General features: G+C 35.5%; 1 protein-coding gene across 2 annotated transcripts in view; it reads left to right on the top strand.

Annotated features, from left to right (window-relative positions):
- The first annotated feature begins 7396 nt into the window (after positions 1–7396).
- Positions 7397–15432, top strand: part of LOC121406628 (GRB2-associated-binding protein 1-like) — a 50585-nt gene continuing 42549 nt past the window's right edge. Inside the window, exon 1 of one of the 2 annotated variants that reach the window (XM_041597638.1) lies at positions 7397–8579. In XM_041597638.1, the coding sequence (XP_041453572.1) occupies positions 8508–8579 (72 nt within the window). In that variant the 5' untranslated portion in view covers positions 7397–8507. The remainder of the gene's footprint in view (positions 8580–15432) is intronic. The other variant, XM_041597643.1, reaches the window with a different exon arrangement.

Raw genomic sequence — 15432 nt, 5'->3', positions numbered from 1 at the left:
AGAAACGTAGTGGGAAAGAAGACAATGTTCATTATAATGTTATAATTATGTTATGTTACATTACATAAGAAACATTTTTTCATATAAATGAAACATAATTTGCTCAGGGCATGTCTTTATTGTTCCTGGTGCTCCCATTGTCTGTTTACCGAGATATATAATCCTGTTATACTAAAACCTCCCGTTTTCAAGTCAATATACACCAAACTACCAAATATATTTCCTCGCACTTCGAGTTATTCTTTTACATGTACAAAAGTATGCTTCTTTTTCATGAATACTGTAAGTGATTGTCCCATTTTAAGGTCTTAATATAAAACATTTCCTGTCCGTGCTTACGTTCGCAGTAGTGGATTGGTGAAAGATGTCTGCTCTCCATCAATTCCTAGAATGAGTCCTTAAAATGTTCCTTTTTCTGTTTTCTGATCTGAATATCAAAAATTTTCAGCTCGCGCTTCGCGCTCGCATCATTTGGTTAGTGAACTATGTAAGTCCTTCTTGAATTCCTACAAACAAGCCTTAAAATGCCCCTCTTCAGGTCTGAATTTCCTAAATTTTCAGCTCGCGCTTCACGCTCGCAAGATTTGATTAGTGAGATGGGTATGTTAATTGTTAATCATGATTACAAGTGCTTTATGTGCATGTTTAGATGTAATTCTAACAAAATCAGCAAGCGCTTATTGGCACTCCCATTAGATGACTATGGTGAGATGTGTATAATCTTAATAGATAAAAGATTCCTAAAATATATTCTGAAAAGATTCGGTAAACTTGAACACAAACTTCAATTTCGTCATTTCCAAATGGGCTATGGCATCAATGGCATGATGAGCCAAAAATTTTGAGGGGCCAAGCATGGCATACAGAGCAAAATTTTAGGTTTCAAAATCAACAAATTTTGGATTGTGCTTGCATAAATTATTTTTAAGTAAGGTTCGCATTCAATTTACACAAAAAAATGCTTAGAATGTCTAGTTTTTAGATCGGAATATTACAAATTTTTGAGCTCGCGCTTTGCGCTCGCATTTTTTTGATTGGTGAGTTATGTATCCTATTTATGAGTCACTAAATGCAGTCCAGAACAGCTTCCTTTTCTGGTCACTAAAAATTTCTGCTTGTGTTTTGTGCTCGCGTTAATTTGTTTAGTAAGATGCACACCTTTTTCATGATTACAAAAACAGCTCAAAATATTTAAATTTCATTTCTTATTACAACTCTCGCAAGGATGCGCTTTAAACAGTGATTGGCACCATTAAATTGACCCAAAATCGAGTTTTACAACTTCAAAATTGATTTTTTTTTTCAAAACCACTTGCTCGCTATGCTTTCTATAGCGGGAAATTAAAGCCTAAATCAAAATATCTGTCTTATCAATTAGAAATCACTTAAAAAAGCTTTGCTGAACTGCACCAAAATTCTCATTTTGACTTATACTGTAAGTGCATTTTTGGCTTTGACCTCCCCCCCCAAAAAAAATACATTCTGCCTCCCCTGTCCCAGGTAGAGGAGAAAGACATGTTGAGAATGGGCATGCCATGATCAGATCACCTTGGTAATAATAATTATTGCAATGTGAATCGCCTAGAACAATAATGAATTGTACAAATGTAACTATATGTTTATTTTAATTTGATGTCTAAATCTACATGATCTATCACAAAATTATTTTCGTTTCAAATGTACAAGGGTAAAAATTTTTGCTCGCTCACACCTTTTATACATTTGGTCCTGTGTGTCATGTATGCCGCCTAAGCATTGTTGTCTTTTTTTCCCATATATTGTACAATTGAAATGCCTTGGCCTTGGCCTTGAGGTTTTCAGGCCTTGGCCTTGGCCTTGGGTTTCCATGCCTTGGCCTCAGCCTTGGTTATTGAAGCCTTGGCCTTGGGTATTAAAGCCTTGGCCTTGGCCTTAGCCTTGGAGGTTTGAGCCTTGACAACATCAATATCGAATATAATGAAAGTAGAAACATTGAATATTCAGTACAATTATAAGGTGAACTAGAAATATCACCAAAGGGGATTAATACCCCACGCTCCATCAAAATCATGCTGTTACCATGACAACACGATTTTCAACACATGTTAAAAATGTGTCTTGCACATCCTCACACCAAGACAAATGTTTGTGCCAAATTGGTTGTTAAGAACTGAGGAAGTAGTTCGATCCGCAAGATTTTTACCAAATTTTCTGACATAAAATGCCGTTACCATGGCAACGGTTTCCGAAACATGTGGAAAATGTGTCCTGAACATCCTCACACCAAGATCAATGTATGTGCCAAAAATTTCATGAGTATTGGTTGAAAAATAAGGAAGTAGTTTGATCCACAAGATTTGCAACGGACCGCCCGCCCGACCATACGCTGATTACTATATACCCCCTTCAAACTTCATTTGGTTACTATATACCACCTTCAAACTTCATAAGTATGATATTAAGTATTGTGATTTGATATAAATTCATAAAAATACACAGAATAAGTTATATCATATATAATCTAAGGAAGGGATAAGTGACCAGACAATGTATAATATTGAAAGAGTTTACAATGCAAGTTGTTTTTTTTTTCAGCACTATAACACCTATAAAACGGGTCCTCTTCCGATGAAAGGGGCACAGTAATTTTTCGTGAGGGGCATTTTTCTTGCGTGAAAAGGGCAGTTTTTCAGTGCTTCAAAAAGTGTTGGGCATTGTGCCCCCACCTGCCCCCATGATCGCCGCCCCTGAAGGAATTTTAAAAAAATGACACACTCGTACAAAAAGGAAGTGAAACGTGTTACATCAAAATAGGTCAAATGAAAGGAAAATTGATTTTATTCATTATACCATATTGAAGTCAATTAGTTAGAAAAGGATTATTAAATGATTGAAATCACACGAACAGAAAATATGCATAAAAAAGAGAAAAGCAACATCTAATAACACCCCCCCCCACAACAAAAAAAGGAGCGGCATAGTGAAGTCCTATGATATCAGTTTTATATTTAAAAAAATAAATAACAAAATTATAAGTGATTTGGAGAAAAACTACACACAAAACATGATCCAATGATTAATACTCATAACAATCAGAAGCATTATGTCTTCATCATCAGTTACTGTATGTTCTGAACGGAGGGGAGGAACAAGCTACATGCAAATCAGTAATAAAAAAAACCTGTAGTGCACTGCTTTATTAAAATAAAAAGGTGATCATGTTATTTGAATTAAGGAATATCGACCCACAGAAATCAAAAGAATGGAAAAGCCAACTTAAAGTCAAAGGCCCATATTCTGATGTCAGCTTTAACTTTGACCATGCTTGGTCTAATTCTGTGCTATTAAAATTATGAGAAGTCAAACATGTCAACATTTTCCCTACATTGCATGCCTTTTCTTATGTTTACTTTGCTCTTTCCTATCTTGCGAATGGTGAAGAAAGTTATCTTATTTATCTTTCCGAAACAGTTAAGAATGATTTGAGCGAAAAATGAGCTGATATATACATTACATTTAAATAATATTGTTAGAGATTTATGCAACTATTGGCTGTCCATAGTTAAACCACAACTTTAACCAGAGTTTAAATTAAACCCGACTTCAGAATACAGGCCAAAGAGTCTTGTAAAAAGGCATAGGTGGCGGAAGCCAGGGGGGGGGGGGGCGTGTCCCCCCGTTGATGCCTTTTTTTTGCTTGTCAATTTTGTTTCCTGCGTCCCCCCCTAATTTTTTTGCCTTCCGCTGCCAATGTTATAAGGGTAGGCCTACTCCAGGCTGATCATAAAAATCAAAATGACTGAAAATTTGATTAAAGTCCTCAAAAATAGCAATCATTATATTTTATAAATTTGCTGTATGATTTCGAAGAAACAATGGAAATCAATCTTGTAACTTTTTGGGCATTTTGAATAAAATCTATCCCATCTTATCTTATCATGCATTCATGAATTTTCAATGAGCGAATCGAAGATGTCATAGACCACTTGTTCTTTTTTTATGATTATTAAAGACAAAAATAAAGAATAGAACATGTAACATTTTAATAAACGGAACATGTTTCGAGGTGTCGCACCTCATCCTCAGCCTGAAAATTATTAACAGAGTCATTGGTATTTATACAGTTAGGATGTCAAGTAAAAATTTCAAGAATGTAGTTACACGGGATTACAAGGTGTGAATTCAATTGTTAAATGGAATGAAGTAAAAATAAATTATGATTATTACTTATTCAAATTTTGTTATCCAAGAATATTAAAAAGATTGAATTAACAACTGATTTACAGTGCAATATAGATATTCATTGTTTCAATTTAATGGAGACATACACATTATAAGGAAAATTAGAATAATTACGATTTCATGCATTAACATATAAGAAAAAGGACATCAGCCCACCTAATGCATATACACACATGACGATGTGCATATAAAAATAACTTTATTTCACAAAATACATGCGTATCAAAAAACGGGACAGATTTGAAAAGTCTATAAAATTTTTGTTTCAAATTAAGATCTCTATATTTTGGTGTCAATAGGTGCTCTGAAGTCTTATCCTTCAAATGCCATTAAAATAATTTAGTTTCATTCATGCTTGAGCGAACACAGAATGTTTTTGTCTGGGGTTAAAAAGGAGGCTTGCGCTAAAATGGCATAAAATGATAAATATTATGGTCGGACTTCTTGCTAATCAGCAGAATTCCTCTTCACCTTTTCATTATCCGGTCAAACTTCATTTCCAAATCTATTTATTTGCTTGAATATTTCTGTTGTTGTTCCTTTTTAATATGTTCTCTTTTAGCTTTGAATATTCCTTCTTTAGGCATGAACAATTTTTTTTTAACCGAAGTATGGGAGAGCGTGTTTTTTCTTCAAATCCTTTCATTGTGTGCTACAAAGGTTATGGTGCCTTTGAACAGTGGCATACTGATGGAAAATGAAAAAAAAATCCTGACCAAGAAAAAAAAGTGGAAAGAAAAATAACATAAAACATAGAAAACGAAATATGATATCATTGTTTGAATATAATGTCAAAATCACAATATTGGATATTTTAATTAAATAAGTGGAAAATTTTTGCTTGCTCGCTTCACAGCTTTTTAATACATTTTACCCGATCTGCCAAATCTTGCTCCTTCAAAATTGACTCAATACACCATTGCCATTGAAAGAAATGAATCCTTTCCTGTTTGTCCATGCAGCGCTTTGTATCCTCTGGAAAAAAGCGCTATATAAATCCAATTATTATTGTTATTATTAAGAACATAAATTAAACTTGGTGAAGGTATCAATAGCACCTTAAAAAATAGGACTCGTGTCTTTTATAGGTATAATAATAATAATATAGGGTATTTATATTGCGCACATGCATATCCACACTTATAAGGCGCTCCTATATTACCCGGCTAAGCTAGGCGTTCATAGCGCACACAGCTTTTTAGGAATTACTTCCTACCGGTACCCATTTACCTCACCTGGGTTGAGTGCAGCACACTGTGGATCAGTTTCTTGCTGAAGGAAATTACGCCATGGCTGGGATTCGAACCCACGACCCTCTGTTTCAAAGTCCGAAGACTAATCCACTGGGCAACAACGCTCCACTATTATTATTATACCATATTAGTATACTATAACATAATTTGTTTCACTTAATAAAAGGATTTGAATAATTACAAATTCTCCAAATTAATAATGCAAATCTTCTTACTTGGGTTGACAAAGTCTTCTTATCTTACTCATGAAGGAAAATTCAAAGGTAAAAGAAGTTTCAATGAAAAAATAATTCAGGTAAATAAATAAATTTTTAAATGAAGTTTGACAGCATAATTCGAAAATTATGGCAAAGATAATGAAAAGATTATGCATGAGAAAGTCTGCTGATTAGCCAAAGGTCTAATCATCAAACTTCACATTTCTGCCATTTTGGCGCAAGCCTCTTTTTGAACCCCCGACAAAAACGTCCGGTGTTCGCCCAAGCATGAACAAAATTAATTTTTAAATGGCATTTGAAAGATAAGACGAGCATCTATTAACATCAAAATATAGATATAATATTTTGAAACAAATTTTCTATAGACTTTTCAAATAAAAAAAAATCGTTATTTGTTATCAGATTTTGATGAAATTTTCAGCTCATAGTTTACTTGTTGGTTACAGTAAAAAAAAGTTGCCAACTAGAGATAAGTGGATGGAGGGGATGGAGATAAAGCATAGATAGAGAATAATGAAGACCGTCGCCCAAATATTTATTTATTTTATTTCAGTTTTATTATACGCAGGGTAGGCTATAGCCCTTTCAGTTATAGAACTGATTTACAAAGAGGCCCTGCAACGATAAAAAGAACATATACATGTTTTACAATGGACATATATAAAATCATACAATGAAAAATAAACATTAGGAACGTATACATGTATAAAGTATAAAAACGATCCAAGTGGGGTTTAAAACTAAGGCTTCATGCAGCTGAAAGAATTTACATTTAGTTTTGAATACTTGAAGGGATGTTGAATTTCTAAGATTAGAGGGAAGCTTATTCCAGCTTTTCCAGTTTTAGGTTTGAGAATAAGGAGAGGGGAGTCAAGTTTAAAGCGTATCTGGTTAGTATCAGAGGAGAGCGAAATAATATAGGATTCAAAAGATATTCTGGGGCAACGGTTTATATGTAAACTTAAACATACATGTATATAAACAGAATTGATAATTGGAAGGAAAGGAAAGGAAGAGAAGTAGGTTGAAAGTCAAATGAACAAATGAACAAGCATCAACAATACCACCGTTGCAACTGGATAATTAATGTGATAACTGAATCCCGGAAATGAACTCGCAAACACAGTCAAAATAGAAAATACTTGTATTCTGTTCCAATTAAGCGATATAAAACAGAACGTGAAGAAAATAAAACAAAAAGTGAAACAATATAAGAAGGAAGGAGGCCCTTAAAATTATTTTGTGCAATTCTACAATGTTGCTCTGAGATTTTTATCGATTAAAAAAATCCCCTCCAGATTTGTACCCCCTGTTGATTTCCTTCTTTTTCTCGCAAGGCTCCTTGCTTAATGTTGCTCAGGTTTTGGCTTTAAATGTAGGCCTACATGAGATAACTTTGAAGTATTTTTATTCCAAATTGTACTCAACTTTTAGTACGTTTTTACATTTCAAATTTTGCATGCTGAGTCTTCAGTTTTGAGTGTAAAAGCTCTGACATTATCGACTTAACAGCATGAAACATTATAGTATACATCTCTGTGGCATGAAACACCAGTTAACAGTATTGGTTTGTTTACTTCCGCTTTTGCTTGACATTATTATGGCGGCATCCGGGTATGACATCTTTGGTATTATATATTGTAGTACATACATGGTGAAGGGGCCCCGGGATGAAGCCATAAATACTATAGTCACTCCCCTGGAAAACCAGCGGTGCTTCATGTAGGTAGTCCATGTATTCTTTGAGTGATAATTATTTCAAAACGCTTACATCAAGTTTCAATGTCCAAAAACTGAACAGAATGACCCTTTTCTTATAATTTGTCCTTCCATCGATAGAATAAAAAATGATACCACCAAGCGCGCTGTGGTACCGTACAGCGCTAGCTGGCGGTACATTACTTCGACACCAATTACCGGTACTGTGAAAAGTAGGCACGGTATGGCTGCCACACGGAGAAGGACGTGCCCCCGTCTATTTTGTCGAAGATTTTGAACGTGTTTGTTCCTGACTGATTACCAAAAAAAGTAAAAACTGATTTTACCTTGGATTATGTTGTTTTGAAGTAAATAACGAGGCATCTAGAAAGCTAGATTGGTTCATTCGAGGAAAAGAAAAGGCGTTTGTTTTTATTTATAGTTCACGCCCTGTTATGTGATTTCGCCTACAGCGTGCCATCAGCATCCCCAGCGCTCAGGCGGTGTGGATGGAGAACAATCCGGTGTTGTGTTTCATGACGAAGCTCGAGCTCTTGCAAAGTTGCAAAACAAACGTGATGCATGCGTTGTGCACAGTGGATTTATCAACCTTGTCGGTAATTAAAATGACATGTTTATCATTGGATTAGAACACGGACTCCAATTTACCAATGGCATGCTAGGAAATATGCCAATTGCCATAAACTTAGATCAACTGCTAGCTGCTGCATATTTAAGATTAGTTTTATTAGAACTGTATTTTGGGGGTTTCTTATCACTTCATATTTCAAGATCAAGTTTCTGCTAGACAGGAATAACCTTCGTTTCTGGGGATTTATTTAACAATTTCTGACATTTTACTATAATCCCCATGTATTGGTGAGTGAGCCAACGCAGTTCAGCGGAACAACCAAAATACAGAGACTGAAGCTTTTGGTCTAGTTTCTGCATGCCATAGTCCGGACTGGTTCACATGCAGCTCTGAACCCAATTATGTGAATAATTTTGGCAACTTTTTGCTCTTGACACAGTACTGAATTGCAAAAGTACTAATCTTCTATTTAAAGAGGATTCTAATTTATATTATAGTCGACTCCTTGATTGCAGTATCTACATCATGACGTCACAAGTAGTACTATACGAAGGCTATCTCACCAAATCGCCTCCTGAACACAAGATTAATCGTGCAGTAAGTATTACCAGTATTTGCTTTTTTTATAATTTCATGTGCTGTTTTACAGTTTGCCAGTTTAATGGAATGTGTATGTGTTTTGATAATATACATGTAGACGTAGTTGAGAATTGTTGAAACATTTATGTATTCCAAGAATTCCAGATGTCTGGATATTTGAATTTCAGATTTAATCATTTGCTCTGGATCTTCTAAAAATTTGTGCATTTTATAACAATAGCTGATTTATTTTTTATGCTTATAAAGTTATATTGGCTTATAATTTCAATTGTTTACTGAAGTATTGATTGTAAAGTTTCTGATATTTATTGCTGTCTTGTCTGGAGCAAACTGACCTCCAACAATCGGGTATACAGTCAGTGCTACTTTTTTTTATTTTTTGGAAAAAAAATCAAAGTCTGTTTCAAAATGACAAATCAATAGTTTCATACTTTACTGTCAGTGTCACTGAATTATATGCCGATTATATTTTGCACTAGCAACAATGACTGAACTTTTTATCATGTCTCCCAGTCTTCATTTTGTTCTTTGCCAAATGTTTGATTTGTCTGTTGTTGTTTTTTTGTACGGAGCTTCTATGAAGTATGTTTACATGTACTTGATTTGTGTGTGTGGGGGGGTTGCTTTCCCTTTCTCTTTTTGCCTAAAATTATTACTCTGGCCCTGACCAGCATCCATTATGGTGTTTGTTCCAGCCATTTTTGTGTCACCTGCATAGCAGAGTGAGACTATAGGCGCCGCTTTTCCGACGGCAGCGGCGACGGCGGCGTCAACATAAAATCTTAACCTGAGGTTAAGTTTTTGAAATGACATCATAACTTAAAAAGTGTATGGACCTAGTTCATGAAACTTGGCCATAAGGTTAATTAAGTATTACTGAACATCCTATTAGAGTTTCATGTCACATGACCAAGGTCAAAGGTCATTTAGGGTCAATGAACTTAGACCATGTTGGAGGAATGAACATCGAAATCTTAACCTGATGTTAAGTTTTTGAAATGTCATCATAACTTAAAAAATATATGGACCTAGTTCATGAAACTTGGACATAAGGTTAATCAATTATCACTGAACATCCTGCGTGAGTTTTATGTCACATGACCAAGGTCAAAGGTCATTTAGGGTCAATGAACTTTGGCCGAATTGGGTGTATCTGTTGAATTACCATCATAACTTTGAAAGTTTATGGATCTGATTCATGAATCTTGGACATAAGAGTAATCAAGTATCACTGAACATCCTGTGCGAGTCTCAAGTCACATGATCAAGGTCAAAGGTCATGTAAGGCTAATGAACTTTGGCCATGTTGATTTTTTTTGTTGAATAACCATCATATCTCTGAGTTTGTTGGTCTAGTTCATAAAAAGTGGACATAAGAGTAACCATGTATCACTGAACATCTTGTGCGAGTTAGAGTAGTTTTCAAAGTCAGCACTGCTGCTATATTGAACCGCGTGATGCAGGTGAAACGGCCAGAGGCATTCCACTTTTTTTTATTTGTGATACATGTATAATAATAAAATCATATACATGTACGTCAATGAATAATTCTGATTAGATAATCATCACAGATCCCCCTCATGATTCCTCCTTAGCAAACTCTTCACACTAAAACCAAAACCAAAAACAAACCAACAAAATGTGCATGTAGCTTGGGATGAATAATCATTTGAAAGTGGGGAAGTGTCCTTAGTCACTACATGTACATGCCATCGTCATTATACCCTGTTACCATTTCCTATCTCTTTTCCCAAATCAATATTTTGGGTCAAGGGAACATACACAATAGGGTATCCCAGCATGTTATTTCTTGCCAATTTTTCCAGTTGCCAACTCTACCATCATTTGGTCTACCATTGGTTTGTCTCACTCACTGCATGGTCTACTTTGATTTAGTCTAATGCCATTCTGTCTACATTTTAATACCAGTTGGTTCAATGGTTGTTTATTCCATATATAACATTTGGTCTAATTGGACTAAGTGTTAGATTGTGCAAAATGAATAAAAATGAAATGGATATTAAACCAACTTGTTATGAGACGAAATAAATGCTCATTGACCAAATTGTAATTAGACAAAGCAATGATGGGACCAAATGATTTTGAGACGAAATGTTGATGGACAGAATGGCTTTAGACTAAAATGAATGTAGACCATGTGGTTAGTGGATGAGTTAGCAGTAAGACGAATTGGCAATTTACCGTCCCAGCCTGTATTTAATTGTATTAGGTATAATAATTACACATACATGTATAGGGCCGGGTAATGGTCAAGAGACTCGAGAGGCCATTAAATATGAATTCTGGTACTGGTAACAGCAGAGAATAAGATGTTCACAGAAATGAACAAACTTTACAGAGAATTATAAAAACTGTAAATAAATTCTTTGCCAGACAAATTTTCAGGAAAAAGTATTTCATAGAATAATGACCAGTGAAGATCAGAAGTATTTTTATGGACAAATGCCTGTGACCTGTTTATGGTGTTGCCCAACATGTTGTTTCCTGTGTTTATACACAGTACAGAAAAGCATGTGGTATTGAAATGATTATGATTTTTTTGAGTAAGCCATATTGTTGAACTTTGATGTTGGTTTATGCATTCTTGCATGATAAACACTTTAGAATTGATTCTAGCTATTGTTCAAAATACCAGAACTCAAACTTTCATAGTGTAGCTTCAAGTAAATTTAATTGGAGACTTTTAGGAGCAGTGAACGAGAACGAGGTAGCAGTCCTCTGATCATTCGATTCAACATTGTCGTCTGCCCTTGTTCTCTACAGATGCGAATACTTTAGATTTCACTCGACTTGTACGTGTACGTACGTCCACGTGAAACAGCGGGATAACCAGCGGGTCATGATACACTGCCCGACCCGGGAATATCTGGCATCCCATCGCCCGACGATCCGGTCGGGTGATGTGAAGGTGCAACTTGTGCACACTTGCCCTTTCACTGGTTTGATTCATTTTTTTCGCGAGATAGGTATCCATATATATTTTGGAGATCAGAAAGCAACTTCAAATATGATAAACATAATACATTGTGCAACTTACATTAATTTTGTGAAAAGTCATTAAAAACTGTGTTTTAAAAGGGAAAGGATGATCTTTATGCTGAGCTTGAGCGGTTAAAATGACGTCACTCACGTGCATGTCGTCTATGATTTAGGAGAACTGCAGAATGGATGAGGCGAGATTCTCGATTCTGATAGTGGACGTGTGTGAGGACCTGAGGCATATGGAATGCCAAAAAATGACGTCATCTCGTAGCAGTCGTCTATGTGGACGTACCTTTCTAAAAGTGCTCAGTGATGGACAGCTCTGTAAAGTCCCTCTGTGCTTCCAATTCCAACTTTTTTTCCTATTAGGTGGTTCAGACTGCCTGGAAGTTTGTAATTATTTCCAGGTATTTTTTTATAAGGAAATTTACTCTGATGATGGCCTGATCTACCCCGATCAGAAAAATACCAGGTAATGATTTTAAATCTCACGCCTTGCTACTTATCAGACCATACTGCACATGCTCGTAACTTTGGAAACTTATCCCGAAGGGTATTTTCATTATTTTTTTTGGGGGGGGGGTAGATTGTGGGAATAAATATCGAAAATTTTTGAGCTTGCAAAAGTTCTCATAATTTAACCAGGATTTTTGTGATTGAGGCGGTTTGAAACCACCTACATACATGCACTAGCGTACCTAAGGGGGGGGGGCAGACTGCCCCCCCTGACGAGTCACAACGGATAATTTGTAATGTAGAAATGTGCAAACAGACATGTGTCCCCTCTTTTGAACTTGACCTTTTTTTTTGCTTGTCAATTTTTTTTCAGGTACGAAATCCTTTATTTGTGGTTGAAGACCTTTTTTTTTTGCTTGTCACATTTTTTCGCAGACGAAATATCCTAGAAAAATTTGCCCCCCTCTTGGAAAATCCTAGCTACGCTGCTGCCTACATGTAATGTATGGCCACATGTATAGCCTGTTCTACATGTACATCACATATTGATATTTTATTGTTTGTATTTTATTGAATGAAGACCTTACATTCTACATACAGGTACATGTACCTGTATGATACATGCTTGTGTATGTATCACATCTCACTCACACACACACACAAATCAGGAATAAAAAGGGTTTAAATTGTACTGCGAAGCCATGTAAACATGTACACTGTGAATGGCCTACCGCATTATTTGCCAAGCATTCACCTGATAACCTGTGAAGTTTATAATGCGCAAGTAGTACCAAGGAGCACTGTATCACTAAACATCATTAAATGTAGGCCTACATGTAATGCTCCCCAGGGAGTGGAAATTGTGCACTTTTTGTGCAGGATTGAAATGAATCCAATGACCGGGTAATGGTATGCTGTAACACGCTTTGAGCCATTCTGGGAAAAGCACTGTATTGGCTATTATTATTACATGTATTATGTTTTCAAACATCGCAAATGTCAAATCTATGATTTATATTACATTTTCTATCATGATACATGTATGTCATCACTGAACAAAAAAGTTTAATCTGAAATGTTTGTAAGAAGTAAACTGCACAAATATGAAATGTTTTTGTCTAGTTTTTATTTTTAATATGTCCAAAATATGTAGATTTTTGCGGAAAAATGACACCTAAATAATTTTCAGCTACTGATCTGATGACAAAGCAATGTGATGAAGGGGCATGACATACTCATTTGTTTGATCTCAAATTCGTCATGATAGCACAAATATTTTGTAAGATACAGTAAATTTCATAATGCTTGGCAAGGGTAAACTTTTCTTTGATTTTCCGTAGTGTATGTAAACTTCTGGCCTCAACTGTACATGTAATACTTAGGCTCTGCTCAATTTGCTTTAATTAATTTGTTTATTCATTAGCAAACATGAAGATGGTTTTCTTTGCCTTTTATTTGCCAGTACTACCGTATTATGAGAAGATCCTGCTTTGATCCTAGCAAATTGATATTCTTGAATCTTAACCCCTACCAGCTAACACTTCTGGAATTACATGTAGCTCTGATCACGAGGTAGAAAGTAGGCATAGTTTTAAAAGAAAGACCAGGATCTCCAAGCTGTTTTATATACAATACTGTACAGTGCAGTAAACATTGCAGATCTGCAAACCAGTGCTTGTTGTGTGAGATTTGGTTTGTTTGGTGAGCTTTGGAACTTTCTACTTTGACCCTGAAGTTGATTGATCCTTGGTGGTGGTTCAGAAACTGGGCTCTGTTGTCTTCTAGTGAGTGTCTATAAAATGCTCCATTAAGTGCCTAGGCTTCATATCCAGCTCCCTCTGTTGTGAAGTTCGAGCAGGGCACCTGGATTACTATTGACTACATGTAGGGCATGCATGGATGTCTACAACACATGTATATGTAGAAGAAGGTGAAATCACATTTTTTTTAAGATGAGGGATGACATATACATGTATTTTAGAAATAGTTTTAATATAGGCCTACACTGGAAGTTGTGAAATGCTTCTGCAAAGATTTCAGCATAAACAATGCCAGAACACATATGGTGTACATTTACATGTATGTGCATATTTTTTTGTTTTCAATTCACTAATTTAACTCATGTACATTTAGGCATACTAGCTGTACATGTACATTTAAAGAGATTGTAAAAGGTAAAAACATAGGGGGGGGGGGGGCAATAGTTAGATTGTGTTTTTTCTTTGTTCATGTTTTAATACATGTATTTTGTGTTATGTTTGGTATACATAATTTATTCTTGGAGTGTATATAATATTACTTGAACTTAAAGTCAGGGGTGGCTACTGGTTGATATTCTGATTTGTGCCCCAGCTGCAGTGCTAGTGAGCCTGATACAATGGATCAGATGCATATTAAATAGCAATTGCTTCAGGCTCAAGCAATTGCTTGCAAAGCAAAACAAAATCATGCCTTATAGCAATTGCTTTTATTTTGTATGCCATTTACTTGTGCTCAAACCCTTTTCTTTTCTCAGAAAGCAATTGCTACTCGTTTGCTAGGGTTTGAACAATAGAGATGTCAACCTGGTGCAAGCACGACTTGCAGAACAAAGGCTGGACTCACATGCAGAGATGTGGCAGTGCAATATACTACTTCTCCCATGTAACATATTTTCCTTAGGGTAATATATTTGTTAATTTTATAGTTGGCATTCGGTTTGTACTTTGAAGAAAAGATGTACATGTAGGGTACTGTACTACTGTACACCTTCTTTTCTCTCAGGTGCATAAAATATGATTATAAAACGCAAACCCCCTGATCAAGTAAATGCTCAAGCTGCTTTGGAGAATCTTGAAAACCCAAGCATATGCTTTTAGTTTTAAAACGCATTTAAGCGAAATGTTTGTTTTATGCATAACAACAGCTTAATTGTCAAGCAAGTACATGTAGTTAGCAGACGGTTAGCGATTGCTTGACCGTACAGGTACTAGCCAAAGCATTTTCTCGCTCATTTGTATCCATGCAGAATCAAGCAAAAGCCATCAAAAGCAATTGCCACTTTTTATGCATGCATCTGACCCAATGTCAGAAAGCAAATCAACAAACTACGTACATGTACGCATGTCAGAAAGCAAATCAACAAACTACGTATGCATGTACAGCATGTATGTTCAGTTCTTGTGTACGTGTACACTGTATGTATAAATATAGGCCTGTATATATGTGACTACATGATATTAAAGTGTTATTCATCCGTCCTGGTGCCAGCATAAAGAGAATAAAGGTTCTGTTTATGTGTTTGATTTCTTTCTACATGTATTTATAACATTGACCAATTAATTTAAGGGGAAGTTCACCCCTGATAAAAAGATTATTGTAAAAATGGCAGAAAAAATAATAAAAAGAATTG

Source organism: Lytechinus variegatus, chromosome 1, assembly GCF_018143015.1.
Source record: "Lytechinus variegatus isolate NC3 chromosome 1, Lvar_3.0, whole genome shotgun sequence".
Lineage (NCBI taxonomy): Eukaryota > Metazoa > Echinodermata > Echinoidea > Temnopleuroida > Toxopneustidae > Lytechinus > Lytechinus variegatus.
Note: the sequence above shows the minus strand (reverse complement) of the source record. Positions and strands in the feature narration are given on the sequence as shown.